Source organism: Polypterus senegalus, chromosome 8, assembly GCF_016835505.1.
Source record: "Polypterus senegalus isolate Bchr_013 chromosome 8, ASM1683550v1, whole genome shotgun sequence".
Taxonomy (NCBI): Eukaryota; Metazoa; Chordata; class Cladistia; order Polypteriformes; family Polypteridae; genus Polypterus; species Polypterus senegalus.
Genome location: NC_053161.1, coordinates 174,276,873 through 174,304,788, shown reverse-complemented (window position 1 = coordinate 174,304,788; position 27,916 = coordinate 174,276,873). Strand labels below are relative to the sequence as shown.

The 27,916-nt window shown below is 40.4% G+C and overlaps 1 protein-coding gene across 1 annotated transcript; it reads right to left on the bottom strand.

The window, feature by feature from the left end:
* On the bottom strand, window positions 1-27,800 carry LOC120533457 (zinc finger protein 22-like). The gene is made up of 3 exons (XM_039760368.1): window positions 27,691-27,800; window positions 16,847-17,295; window positions 1-706 (listed from the first exon to the last, which is right to left on the bottom strand). The coding sequence occupies exons 1-3, from the start codon at window positions 27,708-27,710 to the stop codon at window positions 180-182; spliced, it is 996 nt and encodes a 331-aa protein (XP_039616302.1). The 5' UTR covers window positions 27,711-27,800; the 3' UTR covers window positions 1-179.
* Between the last annotated feature and the right edge of the window lie 116 nt (window positions 27,801-27,916).

Genomic DNA, 27,916 nt, shown 5'->3' with positions numbered 1-27,916 from the left:
GCTCTGGTAATTCTAGTGTTAAAAGTGCTTACTGTCCAGGCAGGAGTGAACCTCACTCTTTAGTCAGGACAGTTCATTTCTACTTCTCTCCGGTGTGAATTCTGGTGCGTCTCTGAAGAGAACTCCTCTGACAGATTTGTTTGGCACATTCCAAACAGCAATATGGCTTCTCTCAGAGATTAGTTTGTCAACAATAGTTCAGTTTGCTTACTTTTCAGGACAGGAGTGAACCTCACTCTTGATCCTGAAGGGTGGTTATTTTTCTGGACTGGTACCCTTTTTATTCTGTTGTGAACTCTAGTGTGTCTCTGAAGATGGCTCATTAGTGAAAACTGTTTACCACATTCAGTACAGCAATAAGGCTTCTCTCCGGTGTGAACTCTAGTGTGTTTCTGAAGACTGATCATTTGTGAAAACTGTTTACCACATTCATTACAACAATATGGCTTCTCACCAGTGTGAATTCTATTGTGTTTCTGAAGACTGATCTTTTGTGAAAACTGTTTACCACATTCATTACAGCAATATGGCTTCTCTCCCGTGTGAACTCTAGTGTGTTTCTTCAAATTGTTTATACGTGAAAACTGTTTACCACATTCCTTACAGCAATATGGCATCTCTCCCGTGTGAACTCTCGGGTGTTTCTGAAGAGCACTCCTGCCACAGAATTCTTTTCCAGATTCCAAACTGCACTGATTTTTGTTTCCTGTACAAAGATTAAAAGGAGAGAAAAAAAGCTTATTTTCAATCCACTGCCTCATTATTAACATTAATTCAGATTAAATACATGATGGCTGAAATTAGGAACAACCTTTGATCAGCATAACCAATTATAAAACTTTAACCCAAAATGGAAAGCACACTCAATTTGTTAATTTTATGTTATCTATAACAACTACTTAGCAGAGCCACATGTATAACACTTCCTTATGCTCGGCAACATGTGTAAGCCAATTCTCACACAAAAGTTCAGATTTTTAAAAAGAGAACTTGACGTATAAATTGGCTTAAAGTTAAAGCAAGTTTTGTAGGTCCTACGCAGACTTTATTTGTGTTGGCATTTTAGCAACACCTGGTGGAAAAATGAACTGAACAGAAAATCTCCTTTCATTGCACATTTCACAATCTGATGTTTGACAGGCTACACAAGAAGTGAGTTTTGATGCATCACAGTGACATTTTGGTTCATGATGATGACTTAAATTATAAGCCAATTTAGATTCCCTATTGTCATCTTCTTTGAAGTGTGTGCTGAAAATGTGACTTCATTACAGAGACCATCACACAATCTCAGTTCTCTTACAGGTCTTAACAGCTGTGGGTTATTTGGCAATGGCGGCTTTTCAGTGTTAACTGTCTGACCGGTGTGGAATCTCTCAGTCACCCTGAGCCACATCATGCCATCTGTATTGGGTGGTACATTTAAGATGTTACAGAGATGCATGCAATATCTTTACTATCAGGATGTGCAAATGCAATCTGCAGCAACATCTTCTGTCATCAGCAGTGGTGGTCTTCCTTGGCCTATCTGTCCCTTTGTGATTACTGCGCTCACCTGTGCATTCTTTCTTTTTACTAATATTCCACACAGTTGATTTAAGTCATTCTAGCGTTTTACTGATGTCTCTAATAACAACAACAACAACATTTATTTATATAGCACATTTTCATACAAACAGTAGCTCAAAGTGCTTTACATATTAAAAGTGCTTTACATATTAGCTCTATAGGGGAGTGGCAGGTGACACCAGGGCTGGTAAGCTTTGTGACACACTGGTGACATTTATACTCACCATTATAATGTTAACAGGTATCTACTGTCAGGACTTATTTATGTTAAGTAAACTAAACTTATTTATGTTAAGAAAAAGAAAAGAATTTTCAAGGTTTTACTGTCTATTTAATCATTTATGCAATTATTATTTCTGTTATGGCTCCACACATCAATCAGTCTAAGTCTGCACTCAATGAAGAGCGCTATGAACAGTAAATACAACTGAATCAAACAGTAGTATTAGACAAATTAATCAGCTTTGAATTAATGGCAGTAATGGCACTGTTTGAAAAGAACCAGAAAAATGATCAGGACAAAAAAAAAAAAATCAAAGTATCACTCAAAAATAATTGCAAATTATCATTTAAGATACCGAACCAATTTCTAAAGTAGAAAGTTTAGGATTCCATCATTTAAGTCCTATAACTTGGATGCATGATATACACTGCCGAGAGGATGGTTCTTTTCAGACATAGCATTACTCAAGACGTACACTGTCGTGACATTTCATATACAGTGACATGCGAAAGTGTGGAGACCCTCAGATCAAAACAACTGTTACTGTGAATAGTTAAGTCAATACAAGAAGAATTGATCTCCAAAGGCCACCATTCTTTTCTGCAATTTAAACAAGATTCGTGTATTATTTTTGTTTTGTAGTATGAGAAGAGGAAGGAGTACTTTACTAATGTATGGGTACCCCAAGTGGTCAGATGTCTTGAATAACTCCCCACCCCAAGATGCAAGAATTTAAATTAGCTCCTTAAAAGCTCTGGCTTTTTCACAATAATCATTAGGAATGGCCATGTGATGCAAATGATACAGCTTTGACAATTCTCAGATTCCTTAAACCTTGTCCCAGCAATCAGCAGCCATTCGCACCTCTAAGCAGCTGCCTAAAACTCGGAGGAATAAAATATTGGTCACAAAGCAGGAAAAGGCTACAAGAAGACAGCAAAGAGTATTCAAGGAGCCATTTCCTCAGTTTGAAGCATTAAGAAATGACAGCAGCAACAGTGGAGGTCAAGCCTGGAAAACCTGTACCCCTTTCCTAGCTACACCTCCCATCAACGTCATTTCCTGCTCTTTGATTGCGGACGACCTCTTCCTCCCCTGCCTTTGTAAGAACTCAGCACCTTCCCTCTTTAGTTTGTTCCTTTTTGGATGCGAAAACCAAACAGTACAATAAAGCTATCTTTTTTATCTTATACTATGCGTTATAATATATGGGGCAGATCCGCAAATCATTTTCTGCTCTCCCTTTGTGTTTTGACAGTGTCAAAGGTTTATATATGTATTCACTTACCCCCTTAAGCACTTAAGGATAAATATTATCTGGTCCTAGTGATTTGATTGAGTTCAGCCTATTTAATCTGAGCAGCACTTCTCTCTCTACAATTTTCAAATCTCTCAGTACCTCCTTAGTAGTCCCTGTTACCACTGGGAGTTTATTCACTTGTTCAACTTGTGAAAACTTCAGATAAAAACAAGTTTAGTGCATTTGATATTTCACTGTCTATGTACTGTAATTCCCTTTTATTGTTTCTGATCTTCTTCACCTCCTTGGCTTTTCTTTTATTACTAAAATACTAAAAACGTTCTTTGGTGCATCTTTTTCCCTTATCTGCAATATTCCTCTGTTAACTGTATTTTAGCTTCCCCGATATCTTTCTTAATGATTGCCCTCTTACTCTAAATGCCCTACTGATAGCATTTGTGTAATTAGTCTTCTATGACTTAGTTATTTTTTACATTTGCAGCTTCTTTAATCTTATTCACCCAGTCCAGAGTTCTTATTAATTTCTTAAAATCTGTCCTGTATCATATGTCAATTGTTTAACTTCTTCCTAGTAAGGAATCCCAGTTACTCTTGAAGGTTTGCTGCTATGACACCAGTTAATTACTGACTTGCCGGCAACTGCAAATGCTTTCTCTGTCCTCTGACCAATAAACACAAAGGTTTGAATACAAGTACCTTCACTAAACATCCAAGTAGCTCTTGTGTAGATGGCAAAAAACAGAAAAACAAATATATAAATGGTATGAAACACCCTCAGAGCTCAGTAACGGTAACCACAAAAACTAAGATTTCAGGCGCAAAAGTTATATTTAACTCACTTTCACACAAAAGTAACACATACATACAGCCTTTTTCACATTACAACACAAGAATGATGTTAGCGTGTCACTTCATGGTATTGTTGCGTCTTGGTAGAGTAATATACATTGCTCTCCTTTCCCCTACTGTATTATTAATATGTAACCTCTGTCAAAACGCCTCTAATCTCACAGACTTACCACTGTTTATAAGTGTTTTGATTTGGGAATATGGTTCAAGGGATTAGAACATAAGTAGGCAAAGAATCAGAGAGAAGAGGTCCAATACTTCTATTTATTTACTTAATCAACTATAATAATCAAACACATATATAATGCAATATAATGCAGACATACAAAAACAAAACAATACTTACAGACATATAAAAAGACACAGAGCCATCATCCTAGACCAGTAGACTGAGGGGGCCCGCTTATCAGTCTCGTCAGAGGACCAACTCGTTGTTTTGCCTTTCATTTACCGGGCGGTGCGCGCTATCCCCACGGTTGAGCCTCCGAAGAAACTGAGGGCGGAACCTTCCCTTATATACTAATTAGGTGTCCTTGCCTAAAAGCAGCTTACGTGGAAGCAGTGTATGCAGAAGTGATCAGTTTCTCACACCCCCTCCTTCCACGGGACACGGCGCTATGTTTTTCTTCTACTCGGCCTTGAGACTAGTGCTTGATACCAGAAGACACAGTAATATGCTTACATGTGAAAAAAGCTTCTCGAAGTGAAAAACAACTCCTTACATAGCCTTGGCTGTATCTTTAGAACATTTCCCGGCTGTTTTTCCCCAAAACATTAGTAATGCAGCTGGGTTTCGCGCTGAGCGACCAACGCCCATCTGCTCTTTTTATTTCACCTTACTTTATACAGAGAAAAATCCTTCCATTACAATAAGGTACAGTGGAACCTCGGTTTGCGAGTAACCTGGTTTACGAGCGTTTTGCAAGACGAGCTAAAATTTTTAATAAATTCTGACTTGATAAACGAGCGAGGTCTTGTAATACGAGCACTATGGATATGCTTCGTCTGCCAAGTGTCATGTGATCACAACTGAGCTGATGGTTCTCTCTCTCTCTCTCTCTCTCTCATCTTGCACCCCAAAACACGATGCTGAGTCTCAGTACTTTAACAACACCAACTTTATTCAGCTTGAAACAGCAACAGCGTGGTTATTTATTGTAGCGGGATCTACCACTCTCCTATACACAGACACAGCAGTCAGGCAGGGTCGTTGCCAAGCAGTACTGTACCCTGCACATTTATAATGTTCCTTGTATCACCCATCGACGGCAGGCGCTTATAGCATGTCCGCGATCTTTTTGGATACGCTTTTACAGCGAACTGCTACAGTGCTGGGAGACTGCGATTGCTTTGGGACGCTCTTCCGTGTGTCATCCTATTGGGTGGAATCCCATAGGAGTTTTGAAACTCACTCACACCAGCCATGATTCTTTTCAAAGGGAAAGTGCATGTTAATTTGTTTTATGTATTTTTACTTTATATTTTGTATTAATAATTTTTATATAAATAGTTTTGGGTTGTGGAACGAATCATCTGAGTTTCCATTATTTCTAATGGGGAAATTCACTTTTCTTTAGACTGCGAGCACGTTTCCAGAACGAATTATGCTTGCAAACCGAGGTTCCACTGTATGATAGTACTAGCAAAATACCCGCGCTTCGCAGCAGAGAAGTAAAAGAAGCAATGTGTTAAAGAAGCAATGAAAAAGAAAAGGAAACATTTTGAAAATAACATAACATGATTGTCATTGTAATTGTTTTGTCACTGTTTTGAGTGATAAGTGTTGCTGTGATAGATAGACAGACAGACAGACATATACTATGGGGTGCCAAACAGGCAAATACATTGATTTTGTGAATATATAAAGTTGGCATCAGAATATATAAAGTCAAAACTTGAATATATAAAGTCATTCCTGAATATATAAAGTCAAACTTGTTTCTGAATATATAAAGTCAAAAGCTGAATATATAAAGTCAGCATCGGAATTTATAAAGTCATTCCTGATTATATAAAGTCAACATTGGAGTATATAAACTCACTCCTGAATATATAAAGTCAAAGTCAAAATCTATTGATTGAAACGACTCTGAACTGAACTAAGTTAACAAAAATGTATTCAGAAAAATAAATTAAAAAAATACTGTTCGGTTAATGTTTTGAAAATGATGCATGTGCTCTGCTCAGGATTGGTTCCTGCCTTGCGTCCACTGTTGGCTGGGATTGGCTCCAGCAGACCCCCGTGACCCTGTGGTCGGATTCAACGGGTTGGGAAATGGATGGATATTCCAGCGCTGAATTTGTATATTCCGACGCTGACTTTATATATTCCAGCGCTGACTTTATATATTCAAGTTTTGACTTTATATAGTTAAATTTAGTCATCATTGCATAACTTTTTCTTTACCATAGAAATTTAAAGACTAAATTCAACTTCCATTCCTAACAAAGATATTTCTGTCGACTAAATAGAATCTACTTATATCCAAATTCGAGCTATTGAGCTGTCGCCTGCCTGCCTGAATGAGTCACCCTCGCTTCGCTCTTACTTTTTTACCGTTCATTTAATCATGGGTAGTGGCGGAAAAATTATAAAATGGAAGGACGATTACACCGAGTATGGCTTTACCAAAACAATTATTGATGGCGAATTGATTATTCATAAAGCTTCAATTGGTGATCTGTTTTTCTGTGTTAACAACATATTTTTTCATACTTCTTCTCAAACCAAGTGGGTGCGAGGGTAAAATGAATCGGGAAGTGCTGATCAATGTAATCAGTGTACCATGAAATCATGCATTGACATAAGTTCCCCTTTGTTTGTAATGCAAAGTGTGATTAAATGCGTGATTTTTTTAACGCGTTATGGAGCACATGCATCGAAGCTTCTCAGCTGTGCTTGTGCTAAGAAAAAGAAACATTTTAAAAATAACGTAACACGATTGTCAATGTAACCTTTTGTAAGTAGTGACCGGAGGATTCAGTGTGGAGAAACTCTAGACAGTGTGTGTATTAACTTGTGGATTTTTCTGTGAGTATTTGGTGGCAGCGTCACAAAGTCGCTTCCGTAACACTGCGTTAGCTGTGGAGCTCTGCTCAGAGCGAAATGAGGTGAATGGGAGGGGAGATGATGACGTGACTCCCCCACCCGCCTTAACTGTCAATCACCCCACAAACACAGTCTCTCAGAATTTGCATAAGTACAGCCCTTCACGTGCAATTTTAACTTAGTTACAAAGTGTTCAAAACTCTCATTTATATCCTGCGTCCTCTCATTAAACTTGTATCCCGCATTACCCTTGGGCATGACAAACGGCAGCAGCAGCCTGTCTATGAACTTAATTTAAACTTTAGGTTTACATCGTGCTTTGTTTCCGAAGTAGCAGCACTCATGAATATGGTTGTATATGTCACTCGCTTGCTTCTTATTGTTTCGCTGCCTTCTCAATTATATAATGCATGTTTTCTTCAGCGCTTTTTAGAGCTCTTCCTGGTTTTCTACGTACTGCGTTGACAGTCAGTTCACGTGATTACGTGGGAGGCGTGATGATGTCACACGAAACTCTGCCCCCCATGGCTTTCGAGCTCAACTCCATTACAGTATATGGAGAAAAATAGCTTCCAGCTATGACCATTATGCATAGAATTTCGAAATGAAACCTGCCAATTCTGTTATTGAATGGCAAGTGCCAATCGATCTCGATGGTGCCCACTAGAGGATGTCAGGCATTCATGAAGTCTGTGTCTGATGGTTTGGTCAGAGCCGTTCACAACAGTGGCCTGCCTGCTGGAGGTCATTTTGTAGGCTCTGGCAGTGCTCATCCTGTTCCTCCTTGCCCAAAGGAGCAGATATCGGTGGGTCCTGCTAATGGGTTAAGGACCTTCTATGAGGGCCCCTGTCCAGCTCTCCTAGAGTAACTCCCTGTCTCCTGGAATCTCCTCCACATCCTTGAGACTGTGCCAGAAGCAAGCCCTTTGGCAAGGACTGGCATTTATTATAGTGCTTTGCCAACCCAGGAGAAGTTGGACTACTTGTGCCATTTCTGTTGGGTCCTGGTATCACCTCATTTAACCAGTAGTGACACAGACCAAAACCAAATGCAAAAACTAGTGAAAAAAAAGATGGAGGGAAAAATGTCAGTGGCCTCCTCCCACCTATTAAACCATTCCTGGTTTGGGGGGTCATCTCATTGTTGCCCCTCTAGTGCACCTGTTGTTCATTTCATTAACACCACAGCAGCAGATACCGATTAACAACCCCCTCTGCTACTTAGCTGACCAGATCAATAGCCCAAAAGTTTCAAAAACTTGATACTATACTCTGATTAAAAAAATTATTCCTTTAATTTTTTGAGAAGTAAATAAGAATGGTGTTTATGGAAGGACTACACCAAGGAAATCAGTATAATCTAACAAAAGCATCACTGCACATCTCAAACTTGTAAAATATCACCTCCTTGTTCCAGAACAGACAATGTTCTTTAGATGAATCAGGAAAAAGTTGAACTCTTTTGTCAACACATGTGACACCATGTTTGGAGGTAGACGACAAGTGAACATTGATACTAAAGCCTCAAGGTGAAGGGGGCATCATAATCTGGCCTGCTTTGCTTCTTCAGAGCTTGGAGAGCTTCACATAATCAAAGGGACAGTGAATTAATGAGAGACAGAGAGACGCGCGCACGGCACCCAGAGAGAGAGAGAGAGAGAGACACACAAGGCTAAGAAGGCAGTTAAAGAATGCACCGAGCTTGTTTCTAAAGAGACAGATTCGAGCATTGTTTTAACCTCGTATTTAATGAAGACTTTTTTTCTATTGGATTTTAACCTCCACTTCACTTCTGTTTACAGCAATCGTTTCGTAGCGTGCATTGTTGCAATGTTACTTTTGTTGGTGGTTTATTAAATTATGGATTTTTCAAATGTTAATTTTTTTCCTTGTGCTTAAAACTCATTAAAAATAAATTGATTTTAGCGTTCGGTTCGTAGCGCTATATCGCGAACTCTCGCAGTGTTAGTTTTCTCTGCTGTTCAAGGTTTTCTCAGTGTTATTCAATGTTTTTACATTTAGTTTACTATTATGCTGTGCATTCTATGGTATAATTAACTTTATTTGTGCTTAAAAATCTTTAAATTCTCTCTCTCTCTCTTATATATATATATATATATATATATATATATATATATATATATATATATATATATATATATATATATATATATATATATATATACACACACACACACATATATACAGTGGTGTGAAAACTATTTGCCCCTTCCATTTCTTATTCTTTTGCATGTTTGTCACACAAAATGTTTCTGACCATCAAACACATTTAACCATTAGTCAAATATAACACAAGTAAACACAAAATGCAGTTTTTAAATGATGGTTTTTATTATTTAGGGAGAAAAAAAATCAAAACCTACATGGCCCTGTGTGAAAAAGTAATTGCCCCTGAACCTAATAACTGGTTGGGCCACCCTTACCAGCAATAACTGCAATCAAGCGTTTGCGATAACTTGCAATGAGTCTTTTACAGCGCTCTGGAGGAATTTTGGCCCACTCATCTTTGCAGAATTGTTGTAATTCAGCTTTATTTGAGGATTTTCTAGCATGAAGCGCCTTTTTAAGGTCATGCCATAGCATCTCAATTGGATTCAGGTCAGGACTTTGACTAGGCCACTCCAAAGTCTTCATTTTGTTTTTCTTCAGCCATTCAGAGTTGGATTTGCTGGTGTGTTTTGGGTCATTGTCCTGTTGCAGCACCCAAGATCGCTTCAGCTTGAGTTGACGAACAGATGGCCAGACATTCTCCTTCAGGATTTTTTGGTAGACAGTAGAATTCATGGTTCCATCTATCACAGCAAGCCTTCCAGGTCCTGAAGCAGCAAAACAACCCCAGACCATCACACTACCACCACCATATTTTACTGCTGGTATGATGTTCTTTTTCTGAAATGCTGTGTTCCTTTTACGCCAGATGTAACGGACATTTGCCTTCCAAAAGTTCAACTTTTGTCTCATCAGTCCACAAGGTATTTTCCCAAAAGTCTTGGCAATCATTGAGATGTTTCTTAGCAAAATTGAGACGAGCCCTAATGTTGTTTTGCTTAACAGTGGTTTATGTCTGGAAATCTGCCATGCAGGCCGTTTTTGCCCAGTCTCTTTCTTATGGTGGAGTCGTGAACACTGACCTTAATTGAGGCAAGCGAGGCCTGCAGTTCTTTAGACGTTGTCCTGGGGTCTTTTGTGACCTCTCGGATGAGTCGTCTCTGTGCTCTTGGGATAATTTTTTTGCCATTTGTGGATAATGGCTCTCACTGTGGTTCGCTGGAGTCCCAAACCTTTACAAATGGCTTTATAACCTTTACCAGACTGATAGATCTCAATTACTTCTGTTCTCATTTGTTCCTGAATTTCTTTGGATCTTGGCATGATGTCTAGCTTTTGAGGTGCTTTTGGTCTACTTTTCTGTGTCAGGCAGCTCCTATTTAAGTGATTTCTTGATTGAAACAGGTGTGGCAGTAATCAGGCCTGGGGTGGCTACGAAATTGAACTCAGGTGTGATACACCACAGTTAGGTTATTTTTAACAAGGGGCAATTACTTTTCACACAGGGCCATGTAGGTTTGGATTTTTTTTCTCCCTAAATAATAAAAACCATCATTTAAAAAGTGCATTTTGTGTTTACTTGTGTTATATTTGACTAATGGTTAAATGTGTTTGATGATCAGAAACATTTTGTTTATATATATATATATATATATACTATAAAATACCCACGCCATGAGAGTAGTGTGTTAAAGAAGCAATGAAAAAGAAAAGGAAACATTTTGAAAATAACGTAACATGATTGTCAATGTAATTGTTTTGTCACTGTTGTGAGTGATGAGTGTTGTTGTCATATATATATATATATATATTTACACACACATACATAAACATATATATATATATATATATATATACATATATACATACAAACATATATAAACATATATATACATATACATACATATCTACATATATACACACACAGCTATTTCGTATCAGTGCAATACGCTGCTTGTTAAAACGGATAACTCCGCTCTTACGTGCAAGTCTGCGTGGATATTATGAACTATCGTATTTGTTCAAGTTCTATTTAAATTTTAAATAGAAGGAATTTTTATTTAGTCGACAGAAATATCTTTGGTAGGAATGGTAAAAACAGACAGGAATATTATTCGTGAATAAATCAACTCAAACCTTAAACAACTTATAATATTTTGCTCTCCATAAAATGTATTCTGTCTAAATTATACAAGTTAGAAATAAAGTAAACGTTAAAAGAACAAACATTCACATTTCTTTACTCTTATGTAATTTTATATAAAAAATAAACTTATATTTTAAATATCCCAAAAGATTTTGCTCTCCATAAAAATATATCCTGTCAAAATGATACAAATTCAAATATGAACATGCTGCATAACAAAACCTAGAAATATAAATGAAATGTGTTCTTTTCAGCAATAACAAATCAAATCATTCAGTTGTCTTTGCTCATATGTCATTTTAGAGCTGGACGCCTGGCATCTTTTTTTGGCAACAGGTTCGTTTATGTTTGGTGTGAGGTTCTGTGTTGTGGAGATTCTCAGGATGGATTGAAGGTGCTCATCAGTGAGGCGACTCCTGTGTGCTGTTTTGTTAGTCTTTATCACTGAGAAGAGCTTCTCACACAGATATGTGCTACCAAACATGCACAAGGTTCGAACCGCATGTAGACGGACTTTTTTTGTTCTTCGAAGTCACCAAAGCGCCGTGCAAACTCAGTGCGCTCAGTTTATCAGCAAAGTGCGTATTTGGGAACACCGTAGTGACGACTTGGTTTAACATTACTTGGCAACAGGGAAAGTGAGGCAAGGTGCACTGGTGCATTTGTGTCTCCCATAAAAGCAGCTTCACTTGAAATCACTTTGTGATTGTGCACGGGTTAAAACGTCTGCTGAAGTGTCAGATTCTTATTTAATTATGCTGCTTTCTGTATCTTCTGCATTGCATTCAGGTTACCCTGATGTTTTGTCTCATAGTGCCATCTTAGATTAAATTCTGTAATTACAGCCACATTAGCTCCACAAATGAGACACACGGGTTTAGTAAACATATACTCAGCCTCCCATCGGTTTTTAAAGGCTCTATTTTCAGAATCAACTTTTCTCTTCAGCATCCTGTGAGCTAGCTTCGCAATAACTTGATTAACTCGGTAAGTGTTCGGCAAGGCAGCTGAAGCGCTGCATTATGGGATCTGTAGTTTGTGTTACCAGCGCTTCATATACCCGGCTTTAATAACAATAATACAGTATATAAAATGATCTCATGGGCCAGATATAATTACACGCCGGGCCGGATGTGGCCATGCCCTTGAGTTTGACACATATGGACTAAATAGAACTTGAAAAGATATATTTTTTCAAATGTGATCGCGCAATTCAGATAGAGTTGACGCAAGACTACAGCCTGCATGCCTCAATAAGTCATCCTTCCCTCGCTCTTACTTTTTTACCGTTCATCTAATGAATACACTGAGTATGGCTTTACCAAAACAATCATTGATGGCGAATAAAGTATCCATTATTCGAGTATGTAGATCGGGTTATATATATATATATATATACATATATATATATATATATATATATATATACACATATATATATATATACATATACATATACACATATATATATATATATATACATATACACATATATATATACATATACACATATATATATACATATACACATATATATATATATATACACATATATATACACATATATATATATATATATATATATATATATATATATATATATATATATATATACACATACATATACACATATATATATATATATATACATATACCGCGTATCACTGGAGAGTAGTGTGTTAAAAAAGCTATGAAAAAGAAAAGGGAACATTTTAAAAATAACGTAACATGACTGTCAATATACAGTATTTGTTTTGTGAGTGTTACTGAGTGTTGCTGTCATCAAGGATTTGATTATCATTATTTCTTTCAATCAGGTTCAGATTTGTAGGATGTGTTGTGTTCAAGTTACATTCCGTGTTTGTCAATCGTGTAAAGATGACAGGTTTCATTCATCGATTCGTTTCTTACTGCATCAATAAACAGCCTGCCTTCTTTATCTGAGACCTGACACACTGCATGCACGCTTTTTACACTGTCTTCCTTTAGCGGACATTGACTTTTCCAACGCGGTGCTTTGTTTCCGCAGTAGTTGGATTTATGAATATGTTTGTATGTATGAGACGCTTAATATTTTTTGCTGCCTTTTCAATTGTGTAATTCGGTTTTTGTTCAGCACTTTTTGGAACTGTTGCTTTTTATCTGTGCACTGCGTCAGTTCACGTGAGCCCTCGGTGTACATGCATCGAAGTTTCCCAGCTGTGCTGGTGCCATCTCGTGCTATGTCCATGGCTGTATTTAATGTTACCTTAGTCCTGGCACTTAAAACTTTCTCTCAGTTTCGCTTGAGTTTGTACCAAACACCACCCTGACCATCTCATCTTCCTCTGCATAAGCACAGTCCTTAACCCGTGAATATTTAGTGGGAGTTTGCTATTGGATTGCCGCTGACGGACGGCCTTATATGGGCAGGCACTAAATTACAAACGCCAGCGGCAGCCTGTCTATGAACTTAATTTAAAGTGTAGGTTTACATCGTGCTTTGTTTCCGGTAGCAGAACTCATGAATATGGTTGTATATGTCACTCGCTCGCTTCTTATTGTTTCGCTGCCTTCTCAATTATATAATGCACGTTTTCTTCAGCGCTTTTTTTAGGTCTTCCTGGTTTTCTATGGACTGCGTGATTACGTGGGAGGCGTGATGATGTCACACGAAACTCCGCCCACGGCGTTGAAGCTCATCTCCATTACAGTAAATGGAGAAAAACTGCTTCCAGTTATGACCATTACGCGTAGAATTTCGATATAAAACCTGCCCAACTTTTGTAAGGAAGCTGTAAGGAATGAACCTGCCAAATTTCAGCCTTCCACCCACACGGGAAGTTGGAGAATTAGTGATGAGTCAGTGAGTGAGTGAGTGAGTGAGTGAGTGAGTGAGTGAGTGAGGGCTTTGCCTTTTATTAGTATAGATATAGTATAGACGCCCAGGAGGACCAGAGGAGGGCTTGTGCCTCCTCCAGACCGAGAGGGGGCGTCCATCCTGGTTATGCTAGAGGCCTCGGATAGAGAGCTTGGAAGCCCAGCCCTGTAGGGGCCCGTGGTCACCGCCAGGCGGCGCCCCAGTGCCTTATTACCCGGGAGCCTGGTGTGGCGGAAGTGCCGGGGGAAGATGACAGGGGACACCCGGACGGCTTCCGGGTGCGCAGCCGGCACTTCCACCACATGGGGGTGTGTCCGCAGGAGATTGCCGGGAAGCAGCTGGAGCCCATCCGGGTTCCTATAAAAGGGCCGCCTCCCTCCAGTCATTAGCAGAAGTCGGGTGGAGGAGGACGGAGCTGGAGTGAGGACTGGAGGCGGCCAGGAGAAAGAAAGGCACAGGACTGTGTGGCCTGGACATTGGGGGAATCGGTGCTGGAGGCACTGGGGTTGTGAGTGCACGTTACATTGTAAATATTATTGTAAATAAACGGTGTGTGGTGAAAATATGATGTCCGTCTGCCTGTGTCCGGGCCAGAGTCCACTATATAAATGTAAATACAGTGTATATATATATATACACACACACTGTATTTACATACAGTTCATACGGTTTGGAATGGATTAATTGTATTTACATACAACCCTATGGGGGAAATTACTTCGTTCACACCAATCGGTTTCACCAGAGTTTTGGAACGAATTATGGTCATGAACCAAGGTTCCACTGTATTTGGAGCATAGTTGAAAATCAGACCACATTGTTAAGATAAATTAAAGCAGATATCCAGGGAATTCAAAAAGGTTCACAACCTTCTTTTGCAGCTGTACATTTGTATGGCACTCTTTACCAAGGACATGTTTTAGGACTTTTGCATGAAATATTGCTAAACCTTACATAAACATTGATGAAATCTCAAAATACATTTAAAGCACACAATAAAACACAGTATTTCTCATAAAAACCACAAGACCCGACCTTTCAAGCCCATAAACTCCAATCCTAAAACTTGCCCATTTATTATTTTGCACTTACTTCTTCCAGACTTCTTTGTAGATGGTGGCCAATTTTCCTGAGCTCTAACAGAAGTAGTTTTCTTAGTCCGCTTTGCTTTTAGACTGTAATGATTCAGACTTCACATTGACAGAAGGCTCTGGAGATGAACAGTGTCTGCATTGAGAAGAGTCTAACCAGGTCACCACTCCATCTTGACACCGATCATAAAGGTTGTCTTCTTTTACACTGTTCAGATATGTATGGTTGTGTGTCTCAATACTGACAAAGTTCTCTTCAAATTCTTCTTTAACTTCTTATTGTTTCGCTGCCTTCTCAATTATATAATGCATGTTTTCTTCAGCGCTTTTTAGGTCTTCCTGGTTTTCTATGTACTGCGTGATTACGTGGGAGGCGTGATGATGTCACACGAAACTCCCCGGCGTTGAAGCTCATCTCCATTACAGTAAATGGAGAAAACTGCTTCCAGTTATGACCATTACGCGTAGAATTTCGATATAAAACCTGCCCAACTTTTGTAAGGAAGCTGTAAGGAATGAACCTGCCAAATTTCAGCCTTCCACCCACACGGGAAGTTGGAGAATTAGTGATGAGTCAGTGAGTGAGTGAGTGAGGGCTTTGCCTTTTATTAGTATAGATATAGTATAGACGCCCAGGAGGACCAGAGGAGGGCTTGTGCCTCCTCCAGACCGAGAGGGGGCGTCCATCCTGGTTATGCTAGAGGCCTCGGATAGAGAGCTTGGAAGCCCAGCCCTGTAGGGGCCCGTGGTCACCGCCAGGCGGCGCCCCAGTGCCTTATTACCCGGGAGCCTGGTGTGGCGGAAGTGCCGGGGGAAGATGACAGGGACACCCGGACGCTGCCGGGTGCGAGCCGCACTTCCACCACATGGGGTGTGTCCGCAGGAGATTGCCGGAAGCAGCTGGAGCCCATCCGGTTCCTATAAAGGGCCTCCCTCCAGTCATTAGCAGAAGTCGGGTGGAGGAGGACGGAGCTGGAGTGAGGACTGGAGGCGGCCAGGAGAAAGAAAGGCACAGGACTGTGTGGCCTGGACATTGGGGGAATCGGTGCTGGAGGCACTGGGGTTGTGAGTGCACGTTACATTGTAAATATTATTGTAAATAAACGTGTGTGGTGAAAATATGATGTCCGCCTGCCTGTGTCCGCCAGAGTCCACTATATAAAAAGTGTATATATATATATATATATATATATATATATATATATATATATATATATATATATATATATATATATATATATATATATATATATATATATATATATATATATACACACTGTATTTACATACAGTTCATACGGTTTGGAATGGATTAATTGTATTTACATACAACCCTATGGGGGAAATTACTTCGGTTCACGACCAAATCGGGTTTCGACCAGAGTTTTGGAACAAATTATGGTCATGAACCAAGGTTCCACTGTATTTGGAGCATAGTTGAAAATCAGACCACATTGTTAAGATAAATTAAAGCAGATATCCAGGGAATTCAAAAAGGTTCACAACCTTCTTTTGCAGCTGTACATTTGTATGGCACTCTTTACCAAGGACATGTTTTAGGACTTTTGCATGGAAAATTGCAAACCTTACATAAACATTGATGAAATCTCAAAATACATTTAAAGCACACAATAAAACACAGTATTTCTCATAAAAACCACAAGACCCGACCTTTCAAGCCCATAAACTCCAATCCTAAAACTTGCCCATTTATTATTTTGCACTTACTTCTTCCAGACTTCTTTGTAGATGGTGGCCAATTTTCCTGAGCTCTAACAGAAGTAGTTTTCTTAGTCCGCTTTGCTTTAGACTGTAATGATTCAGACTTCACATTGACAGAAGGCTCTGGAGATGAACAGTGTCTGCATTGAGAAGAGTCTAACCAGGTCACCACTCCATCTTGACACCGATCATAAAGGTTGTCTTCTTTTACACTGTTCAGATATGTATGGTTGTGTGTCTCAATACTGACAAAGTTCTCTTCAAATTCTTCTTTAATGCCAACTGCCTGCAGTTCACTGTTCTCCTCCTTGATGCTCAGACTTTCCTGTTTAAGGTAGATGGACTCCAACTCACAGTCCTCCCCCTTAAAATCCATGATATTTCTATAAACATCACAGCTCTCCTGTTTCACATCCACTGAAATGTTCCAGTAAACATCAGCTTCTCGTTTTTCTCTGTAAAAAGAAGAACAGGAATTAAATTCAATAAAGCTTCATCACTTAGCTCTGAAGTCACTTGAATGTAATTTTACAACACCCTCTACGACTGGGATCTGATCTGATGCTCATAATAACCTGGCTTATGGCTCCGGGGCATTCACGCATGAAATTAACAAGCGTTACTGTTTGTGGCTGTGTATTGGAACCTCCAAATCCTGCTACCTCCTCCTGCTATGCTTTCGCCGTTCATCTCATCTACGCTACCACACCCGCCTGTTCTAATGGTTCCGCTATGCTGTGCTGCTTCTCCACTGCTTTTCAGATAAGTATTGCCAAGTATCATGCTAAAATACCCTCATGACAAACTCCTTCTTATTAAACAGTTTGTCCAGAGCAAATGGTCTGAAAGACGCCGGCATTTTGCAGTGCCCGAAATATATACATCGCGGGTCAGGTCGCCGACACCGAAATAAGCCTTCCTTCTCATGGCCCTGGAAATACAAGTGTCAGTGTGCCAAATTTACATTGTGTGGAAATAAACCCTGATCACGGCTCTGTGCAAAAAGAGGCCTCATTAACTAATATTGCACTGTTGTACTCAAGATCTCTTAACACTAGAATTACCAGAGCCTACGAAAAAACTCGTAATTCCGTCCCACCTTAAACTGCTTCTTAAATCCCTTCACACCTCTCCGCCAGCGCCCTTTGTCTTCTAAATGTGCTGATAAAGAGAAGCTTGGAGCAGCCGGCTATTCCATCCCCCCACCAATTTAGAACGTGCACGAACTTCTCTCAGCTCATGCCTTGATTGAGTATCTGGGAGTGAAGTGGAGTTTTAGAGTGGAAATAATAGATCGTTGTTTGGAACACACGATTTCATGTCTGTTCGTTTCTACAGTAATCTGTGTCAACACATTGTTAAAACAGAAACGTTTTTTATATTCTAGTAGTAGATGACAAAATGTAGGCATAAACTATATAATGTATGAAGCCTGAAGTCCAAATAGCAAAGAAACATTTTCACAAGAATAACACAATTGCGCTTTTATTCAAAATATAACTGCAGAAACAAAAGCCGCCTTTAACATGCGACATTGACACCAGTTTTTGTAACTGCCTCCGTGGTTCAATAGACTCAGCCCCGCTTGGGAATCAAGAGGTCACGAGTTTGATCCTGCGACCCTCCGTTTTGAGAAGTAAACTGCTCTTAGTCTTACTGTTTTAGAATAAAAGCATACATTTGATTTCAGTCTGTAACATCCGGTGCAATTTATGATCCTTGTAAAGGTTAGTTTTTTTTTATTCACTTTTCATTCTCTCAGTCGCTCAGAATCAATCCATACAACCCCATCTGACACGGCTGTTTTCACTAAAGACGCGCTTATAGCTCTGCAGTGTACCACGATGCATACTAACGCCCCCACCCAACCCCAAGGGGTTCTGACACACAAACGCTGGCGAAGCTGCCTTCTTCGTATCTCACCGTCACTTGCTTTTCTTTTATTCAGTTTTATTGAGTGTTCCTGCCAGTCCCCGCATGTTGCTGTATGCTTTTCTTTTGTACCCAGGACATGCAGAGGAAAGAATGGTAAAGACCAGTAACTTCGCGCTATATGCAATCATCAGACACTCCCCATCTGCCCGTGTCGTTCAAACACAGGAACATATATTGGTGTAAAGTATAACAAAAGTGCACTTTTATTCAAGTGCACTTTTTCCATCGCCTTTTCCTGTAAGAAGCAATGTACACACTTCTCTCTATGCTGTGGTTTCTATTACACACCTGAAAGAAAGAGACAATATATGTGAAAATATAATCGCACTAATGCAATATTATTTGAAAACGAACAGCGCCAGATCGGGTGTGAATTTATGCAGGAACTGGAAATTCTCTGATGGGACCTTCCCCAGGGAAGAAAGTACAGTGTCAGGTGCTCATTCAGTGTAATAGAAACCATAGCACAGAGAGGTGTGTACACGCAACAAGTACACATGTCGTAAATGTAGGAAGGACGGTCCTTGGGTGTGTGGGAACTGTTAATATTTGAATGTGATGATTTTATATAGCACGGAATGAAAATCTGCACTTCTTAGCATTGCACCATGCAAGCTGTCGATCAATCGCCTACTGTAACTTGCTTTCTTTTTCTTCGGTTATACAGGTAGTTTTGAATAAAAGTGCACTTGTTTTGTTTGCGAAATGAAGTGTCTGCGTGCACTTTTCGTGGCATTACACGTGTATTTTTGAGCATGCCCGCTTGAGCAGTATAAAAGTATTGAAAAGTATAACAAAACAACGGGCAGATGGGGAGTGTCTGATGATTGCATATAGCCGAACTTACTGCTCTTTACTATTCTCTCCTCTGCGCCCTGGAGTACAAAAGAAACAGAATACAGACGCTATAGCTCTGCTGTACCACGATGCATACTAACGCCCCCACCGGTTCTGACACACAGACGCTGGCGAAGCTGCCTTCTTCGTATCTCACCGCCACTTGATTTTCTTTTTATTCAGTTTTATTGAGTGTTCCTGCCAGTCCCCGCATGTTGCTGTATGCTGGATATGTTCATATGTATTGTCTCTTTCTTTCAGGTGTGTAATAGAAACCACAGCATAGAGAGAAGTGTGTACATTGCTTCTTACAGGAAAAGGCGATGGAAAAAGTGCACTTGAATAAAAGTGCACTTTTGTTATACTTTTACACCAATATATGTTCCTGTGTTTGAACGACACGGGCAGATGGGGAGTGTCTGATGATTGCATATAGCCGGTTACTGGTCTTTACCATTCTTTCCTCTGCATGTCCTGGAGTACAAAAGAAACAGCATACAGCAACATGCGGGGACTGGCAGGAACACTCAATAAAACTGAATAAAAAGAAAAGCAAGTGACGATGAGATACGAAGAAGGCAGCTTCACCAACGTTTGTGTGTCAGAACCCGGGGTTTGGCGTTAGTATGCATTGTGGTACACTGCAGAGCTATAGCGCGCTTTAGTGAAAACAGCCGTGTCAGATGGGGTTGTATGGATTGATTCTGAACGCGACTGAGAGAATGAAAAGTGAATAAAAAAAAAGCTAACCTTTACAAGGATCATAAATTGCACTGGCTGTTACAGACTGAAATCAAATGTATGCTTTTATTCTAAAACAGTAAGAATAAGAGCAGTTTACTTCTCAAAACAGAGGGGCAGGATCAACTCGTGACCTCTTGATTCCAAGCGGGGCTGAGTCTATTGAACCACGGAGGCAGTTACAGTAAACTGGTGTCAATGTCGCATGTTTAGGCGGCTTTTGTTTCTGCAGTTATATTTTGAATAAAAGTGCAATTGTGTTATTCTTGTGAAAATGTTTCTTTGCTATTTGGACTTCAGGCTTCATACATTATATAGTTTATGCCTACATTTTGTCATCTACTACTAGAATATAAAAAACGTTTCTGTTTTAACAATGTGTTGACACAGATTACTGTAGAAACTGAACAGACATGAAATGCGTGTGTTCCAAACAACGATCTATTATTTCCACTCTAAAACTCCACTTCACTCCCAGATACTCAATCAAGGCATGAGCTGAGAGAAGTTCGTGCACGTTCTAAATTGGTGGGGGGATGGAATAGCCGGCTGCTCCAAGCTTCTCTTTATCAGCACATTTAGAAGACAAAGGGCTGGCGGAGAGGTGTGAAGGGATTTAAGAAGCGATTTAAGGTGGGACGGAATTACGAGTTTTTTCGTAGGCTCTAGTAATTCTAGTGTTAATGGCAAAGCATTGGTGCTGTCAGAACTCATCACTGACACCAAACTTGATACACTGTGCTTAACGGAGACCTGGCAAAAACCAAACGAACTGACGTCTCTCACGGAGGCGATTCCACCTGGTTTCACTTTCCATACAGAACCTCGCAGCTCCAGACAAGGAGGTGGGCTAGCTGTAATTATCAGAGCAGACTTAAATATCAAACGAATCCCAATTGACTGTCCACTGTCTTTTGAGTGCCTGGCTCTTAAACTAATAACGGAAACAGGTCCTGTCTCACTCATTGTTCTTTATCGTCCCCCAAAATACAATGCATCCTTCTTATCTGATCTGATTGAACTTTTAACCCACCTAAGCTCTTACTCTCAGAGAATTATCCTTCTTGGTGATTTCAACATCCATATTGACATTACTACATCTAAACTGAGAAATGAATTCCTATCCTTACTGGACTGTTTTGACTTGACACAACATGTTGATTTTCCCACCCACTCTGGTGGTCATATATTGGATCTGATCTGCACTTCTGGACTATCTGTTGCCAACATTTACAGCACTGATTTGGGACTCTCTGACCATAAAGCAGTATTTTTCACTGTCTCACTGCCTTTACCTCCTCTTACCTGTAAACGACAAATTTCTTACAGAAACCTTAAAAATATCTGTCCCTCTATCCTTTCTGGATCCATTTCTGATCTTTTACTGTCTGCACCTATTCCGTCAACACTAGATAGTCTTGTTGACCACTATAACTCAGCCCTTCATTCAGCATTAGATAAAACAGCTCCTTTAAAACATAAGGAGGTTTCCTTTAAACGTTCAGCTCCTTGGTATAACTCAGAATTGCGATCAATGAAAGCAGCTGGCCAAACCTTGAGAGAATGTCACGTAAGACTGGCCTCACGTGCACATCCAGGCTTTCTCTGACCACCAAAGAGCTTACAGAGAAGCACTAACTGCTGCTAAGAACACCCACTATGGCAGAATAATAGAAAGTGGCCACAATAACCCAAGGGTTTTGTTTTCTGTAGTTAATAAACTACTTGAACCTGCATCTGGCCCAACTACCTCTTCTACTGAAGTCTGTGAGGATTTCCTCCACTTTTTCCGTAACAAAATTAAAGATCTAAATAATTCAACTAACATAAATACATCATCTGTTTATATCTCTCCCTGTTTTCCCACTCCATCCAGCTCCTTCTCTAAGTTCTCACCAGTCACATCTGCTTTGTTAATGACCTGCTTTGTAAGATGAGCCGACTACTTGTGTACTGGACCCCATCCCCAGCACACTACTTAAATCCTGCCTTCATGCCATAATCCCGACTGTTACAACAATAATAAACTCATCCCTTGACACTGGCTCTGTGCTGCTCACTTTTAAAATCGCTTCTGTAACCCCAATGTTAAAAAAGTCTGGTCTTGATGCTGACAATCTTAACAATTTCCGCCTATTTCCCACTTACCTTTCCTGTCAAAAGCTCTTGAGCGTGTTGTAGCCACACAGCTCACCAATTACTTAACGTCTAATAATTTGATGGAACCCTTTCAGTCTGGTTTCAGGGTGCAGCACAGCTGTGAAACTGCTCTGCTATGGGTAACCAATGATTTGCTTATGGCAGCAGACTCTGGACAAACCAGCATATTAATTCTATTAGACCTCAGTGCAGCATTTGACACTGTCAGACATGACATTCTACTGTCAGAATGGAGAACATGCTGGGTATCTCTGGCACTGCCCTCCAGTGGTTCAAGTCTGACTGATAGGCAAGAGTTTGTTAGTCTTGGCAACAGCAGATCCAGCTCGGCCAGTCACACAAGGAGTTCCTCAGGGCTCTGTCCTCGGCCCTCTTCTTCTGTATTTATATGCTTCCCTTGGCCATATTATTCGTAGCTATGGACTGGGCTATCATTTTTATGCAGATGATACTCAACTCTACTTCAATGTTAAAAGTGGAACTTCATCAGAGCTTTCTCAGCTCACAACCTGCCTTAGTGAAATTAAAACCTGGATGGAGCAGAACTCTTTAAAATTAAACTGCAACAAAACTGAACTCCTGCAAATTGGGACTAAAATGCAACTTAATAAAATGAGCTCCTTCCCAGTCATCTTGGCGGTGATCTCATCAGACCTGCCTCTACTGCAAAGAATCTTGGTGTCATTTTGATTCCTCCCTTTCTTATTCCGCCCACATAAATCACATTAAGAAACTTTCTTACTTTCACCTCCGTAACATATCCGTGTTCGCTCCTTCCTCTCCTTTTCTAATGCTGAGAAACTTGTCCATGCTTTTATCACATCCCGCATCGATTATTGTAACTCGCTGTTGGCAGGTGCCCCTTCTAATCTTATATCACAGCTCCAGCTTATTCAAAACTCAGCTGCAAGAGTCCTTACTCGAACCAGCAGCAGCGAGCACATCACACCCATCCTGCTCCGTCTTCACTGGCTCCCTGTGTCTTACAGAATCGAATATAAAATCCTACTAATAACCTACAAAGCCTTAAATAACCTCGCCAAACTACATCAGTGACCTTCTCCATCACTATGTGCCTGCCCGCTCACTAAAGTCCTCTGATTCTGGCAATCTTGTTGTGCCCCACACTAATCTACACTCAATGGGTGACAGGGCCTTCAGCTATATAGCACCCAGACTCTGGAATGACCTACCGAAATTAATCAGATCAGCCGACTCCATAAATTCTTTTAAAAAACAACTCAAAACTCATCTGTTCAGGAAGGCTTATAGCTCTACTTGAGTTCATTCCCCTTCTCTCAGTTTACCCCTCTGTCAACATGCTCATGTAGCCTGTGTGTGTGTGCTAGACCATCAATTCTGTTGTTTGTTAGGCTTCCTCTGAATTTACTGTCTTAATCTTCTTTATTTATTTATTTGCTTTGTACTATGCTATATACTGTATACCCTGCCGTTCTTTCTTATATTCTGCAAGTGCCTTGAGCATGGGAAAGGTGCTTTATAAATAAAATGTATTATTATTATTAAGGTTTATATAAAGATTGACCATTCATAGCATGCCGACAGTAACACAGTACTCTTTATTTCAAATTATCAGTGGAGGGAAGGTCCAACAGGCTGAAACAAGAAGTACAATCTACTATGGGTAACCCAAAGAGGAGAAACCAGAAAAGTAGCAACCAATTACTAAACGTCAAGAATATTCTACTCAGGGGATCTTGATAAGAGGAGAGAGGTCAGGTGGTATGTAGGGATGACTGTTATTGGTACCGATACTGCGGTCTGAAAGCTGGTATTGATACCAAAGTCAAAAGACAAAGTATTGATCTAACACTACCTTGCAAAGCAAACTTAGATTTGTCTATACATCTTAAGAACATGGGAGAATAATTATTATAAATAATAAAGGCAGAAACAGGGCACACATAAAAACTGCACACGGGAAGTAAACAGGCTGAGGTTTAAACTCACACTACTGGACCTGTGCGGCAGTAACACAGACATCAAATTGTTAATAACTTCTTTAATACTCATTATCAGGAATTGCCAGTTGAATTTTAGCACCAAAAGATATAAAATTGTACAGTATGGTAGGATAGGATTAGGGAGAGAAAAAAATCCAATCCCACTCAATGCATGGAAATGTATGCTGCTTAAACAGGATTAAGCAGTTTACAAAAACCGTAAATTGGCTCCAGCAGACCCCCGTGACCTTGTAGCTAGGATATAGTGGGCTGGATACTGGATGGATGGATAAACCATATGGAGGCTTCATCAAGTATTCAGAGCCTTTCATTTTCTGCACACTTGATTATGTTGCAGGTTTAATTTTATATGGATATATTTTACACTTTAGCCCATCAATGCACTCAATAACGCTATATATATATATATATAGCGTAGTTTGACTATGAAATTGTCTTCTCCTCAGCTGGAAACATTCACAGGAATCGTAGTGAACTATATCAGGTTTTGCATCGGGAATGTGACTGTGGACAAAAACATTTGGATTTTCCCAAACCAGAAACTCTGGATGATAAGCCAGGTCCGTACACTACTCAGAGACCGAGACGCTGCCTTCAAGTCAGGTGACAGAGCTCTGTACAGGACTGCCCAAGCTGCTCCGAAAAGTGAAATTAAAAAAGCTAAGACGGACCATAAAAGGAGCATAGTCCCACCTGTCCAGCCACAATACACGGGAGGTATGGCAGGGAATACAAAACATCACAAACTACAGAGGCTGTGATGCAACAACAGGAGATCTGAGCGCGCCGCTAGCAGAGGAGCTAAACTGCTTCTTTGCTCGCTTTTAATCATCACAACAGCAGCACTCACCTGCTCCAGCCCTGCTCCCACCCTTACCGGGTTCCTGCACTACTCCAGTCACTGTAAAGGGGCACGATATCAGATGGGTGCTCCTGGCAGTGAACCCCAAGAAGGCTGCCGGCCCACATGGAGTGCATGGTAGGGTGCTCAGAGTGTGTGCTCACCTTTATCTTTACCAAAATCTTCAACCTGTCCCTAGCCTAGGCAATCATTCCATCCTGCCTAAAATCAGCCACAATCATTCCAGTGCCAAAGAAGTCTCCCATCACCAGCCTAAATGAGTATCGCCCTGTGGCCCTCACTCCTGTATTCATGAAGTGCTTCAAGAGACTGTTTCTCCAGCACATCAAGGACTATCTCCCCCAAGACTTCAATCCCTACCAATTCGTATATCGCACGAACAGATCCACAAAGGATGCCATTGATATAGCTCTCCACTCTGTGCTGAGCCATCTGGAGCAGCAGCAGAGCTACGTATTAACAGCTCAGCTTTTAATACAATCATTCCTAACATTCTCATCACCAAACTGGTCACTCTTGGCCTCCCCCCTCTCACATGTGTCTGGATAAAAGACTTTCTTACAAACCGGCTCCAGACTGTGAGACTTGGACCCCACCACTCCTCCATTCGCACACTGAACACCGGCACTCTGCAAGGCTGTGTGCTGAGCCCCCTTCTGTACTGTCTCTACACCCACGACTGCAGTCCGGCCCACAACAACCACCTCATCATCAAGTTTGCTAATGACACCACAGTGGTCGGACTCATCTCAAAGGGAGATGAGGCAGCTTACAGAGAGGAGGTCCTATAGTTGGCAGTCTGGTATTCAAAGAACAATCTGTCTCTGAACACCAGGAAAACCAAGGAGATCATTGTCGACTTCAGGAGGCACAGCACCGACCTAGCCCCCCTTTACATCAACGGCGAGTGTGTGGAGAGGGTCCATACCTTCTGGTTTCTTGGCGTCCTTATCTCCACTGACATCTCCTGAACAGACAACATCACAGCAGTCATCAAAAAGGCTCAGCAAAGGTTACACTTCCTGAGGGTCCTCAGAAAGCACAACCTGGACTCCAACTTGCTACTGACCTTCTACCGCTTGTCCATCGAGAGCCTGCCGACATACTGTATCACAGTATGGTACGGCAGCTGCACCATGGCAGACAGGGAGAGGCTTCAGCGAGTAGTAAAGGCAGCACAGAAGATCATTGGCTGCCCTCTCCCCTCCTTGATGGACATTTACACCTCCCGCTGCCTCAGCAAAGCAAAAAACATCATCAAGGACAGCTCCCACCCTGGCTCTGATCTGTTTGACCTGCTGCCCTCAGGGAGGCGCTACAGGTGCATCACAAGGAGGACAGACTCAAGAACAGTTTTTTCCCCCCAAGAGCCATAACCATTCTAAACTCACACATGCACTGACTACACAGTCTAAACTCGACTTCCCTTCTTCCATCAACTGTGCAATGTCCAATATCTAAATGGTACTGAATAATAACTGTGTAATATCTGTATACTGTACGATATAATTACTCTCAGGGTCCAACAGCCACTACTAACTGCACATAATCATCATTATTGTGCAATATTTCAATTTTGTGCAATAACCCAATAGTTATTTAATCTTTCCAGTATTTAAATAATGTGCAATAACTCGGTTTAGTTATTATTCTTTCCATTTGCATATACAACAACAACATTTATTTATATAGCACATTTTCATACAAACAGTAGCTCAAAGTGTTTTACATAATAAAGAATAGAAAAATAAAAGACACAATAAGAAAACAAAATAAATCAACAATAATTAACATCGAATAAGAGTACGGTTCAATGGCCAGGGGGGGACAGAAAAAACAAAAAAAAACTCCAGACGGCTGGAGAAAAAAAAAAAAATCTGTAGGGGTTCCAGACCATGAGACCGCCCAGTCCCCTCTGGGCATATATAGCGTCGCAGAACCTTTTGCACCATTTGTTTCTTTGTTTATTTACTTGTTGTGTTCTACATATATGTCTACAGTGAAGGAGCTGCTTTTAATCACATTGTATATGTGTATAGTGACAATAAAAGGCATTCTCTCATTCTCCCTCGGAATACGGATTTAAGATACGGCTAAGGATGGCGAAGATTCTCGGTGGCTTTAAAGTAGAATCAAGTCTCGACAACACAAAGTGGCGCGAGCCGCATACAGAAAACAATGAATGTAAAGTACCGAAGGACACACAGAAATACAGTCGAGAACAATATTTAACACTCCGTAACGTAGCGTGCTTTAACTCAGAGAGAAGCTGAAAGATAGAAACAAAATCCACCTCAGAAAAATCAAGACTCCAAACTCGAACCACTTACCTTCTGCCTCTGGGTGACATGATTATTTTTTTTTTAAAGTCTGCTCACTCAACCGTCTCGTTACACTTCTCCAGTTCACTACTACGAAACGCACGTGCACGCCAATTTTGTTTTCTTCAACATTGATGACGTCACATACGAGGCTTGGCGGGTGTTGCCTTCCGATTACGCGCACGCGCAGTCTTGCATTCGGGTTTCACCAAACAGCTACGTCATTCAAGGCGAC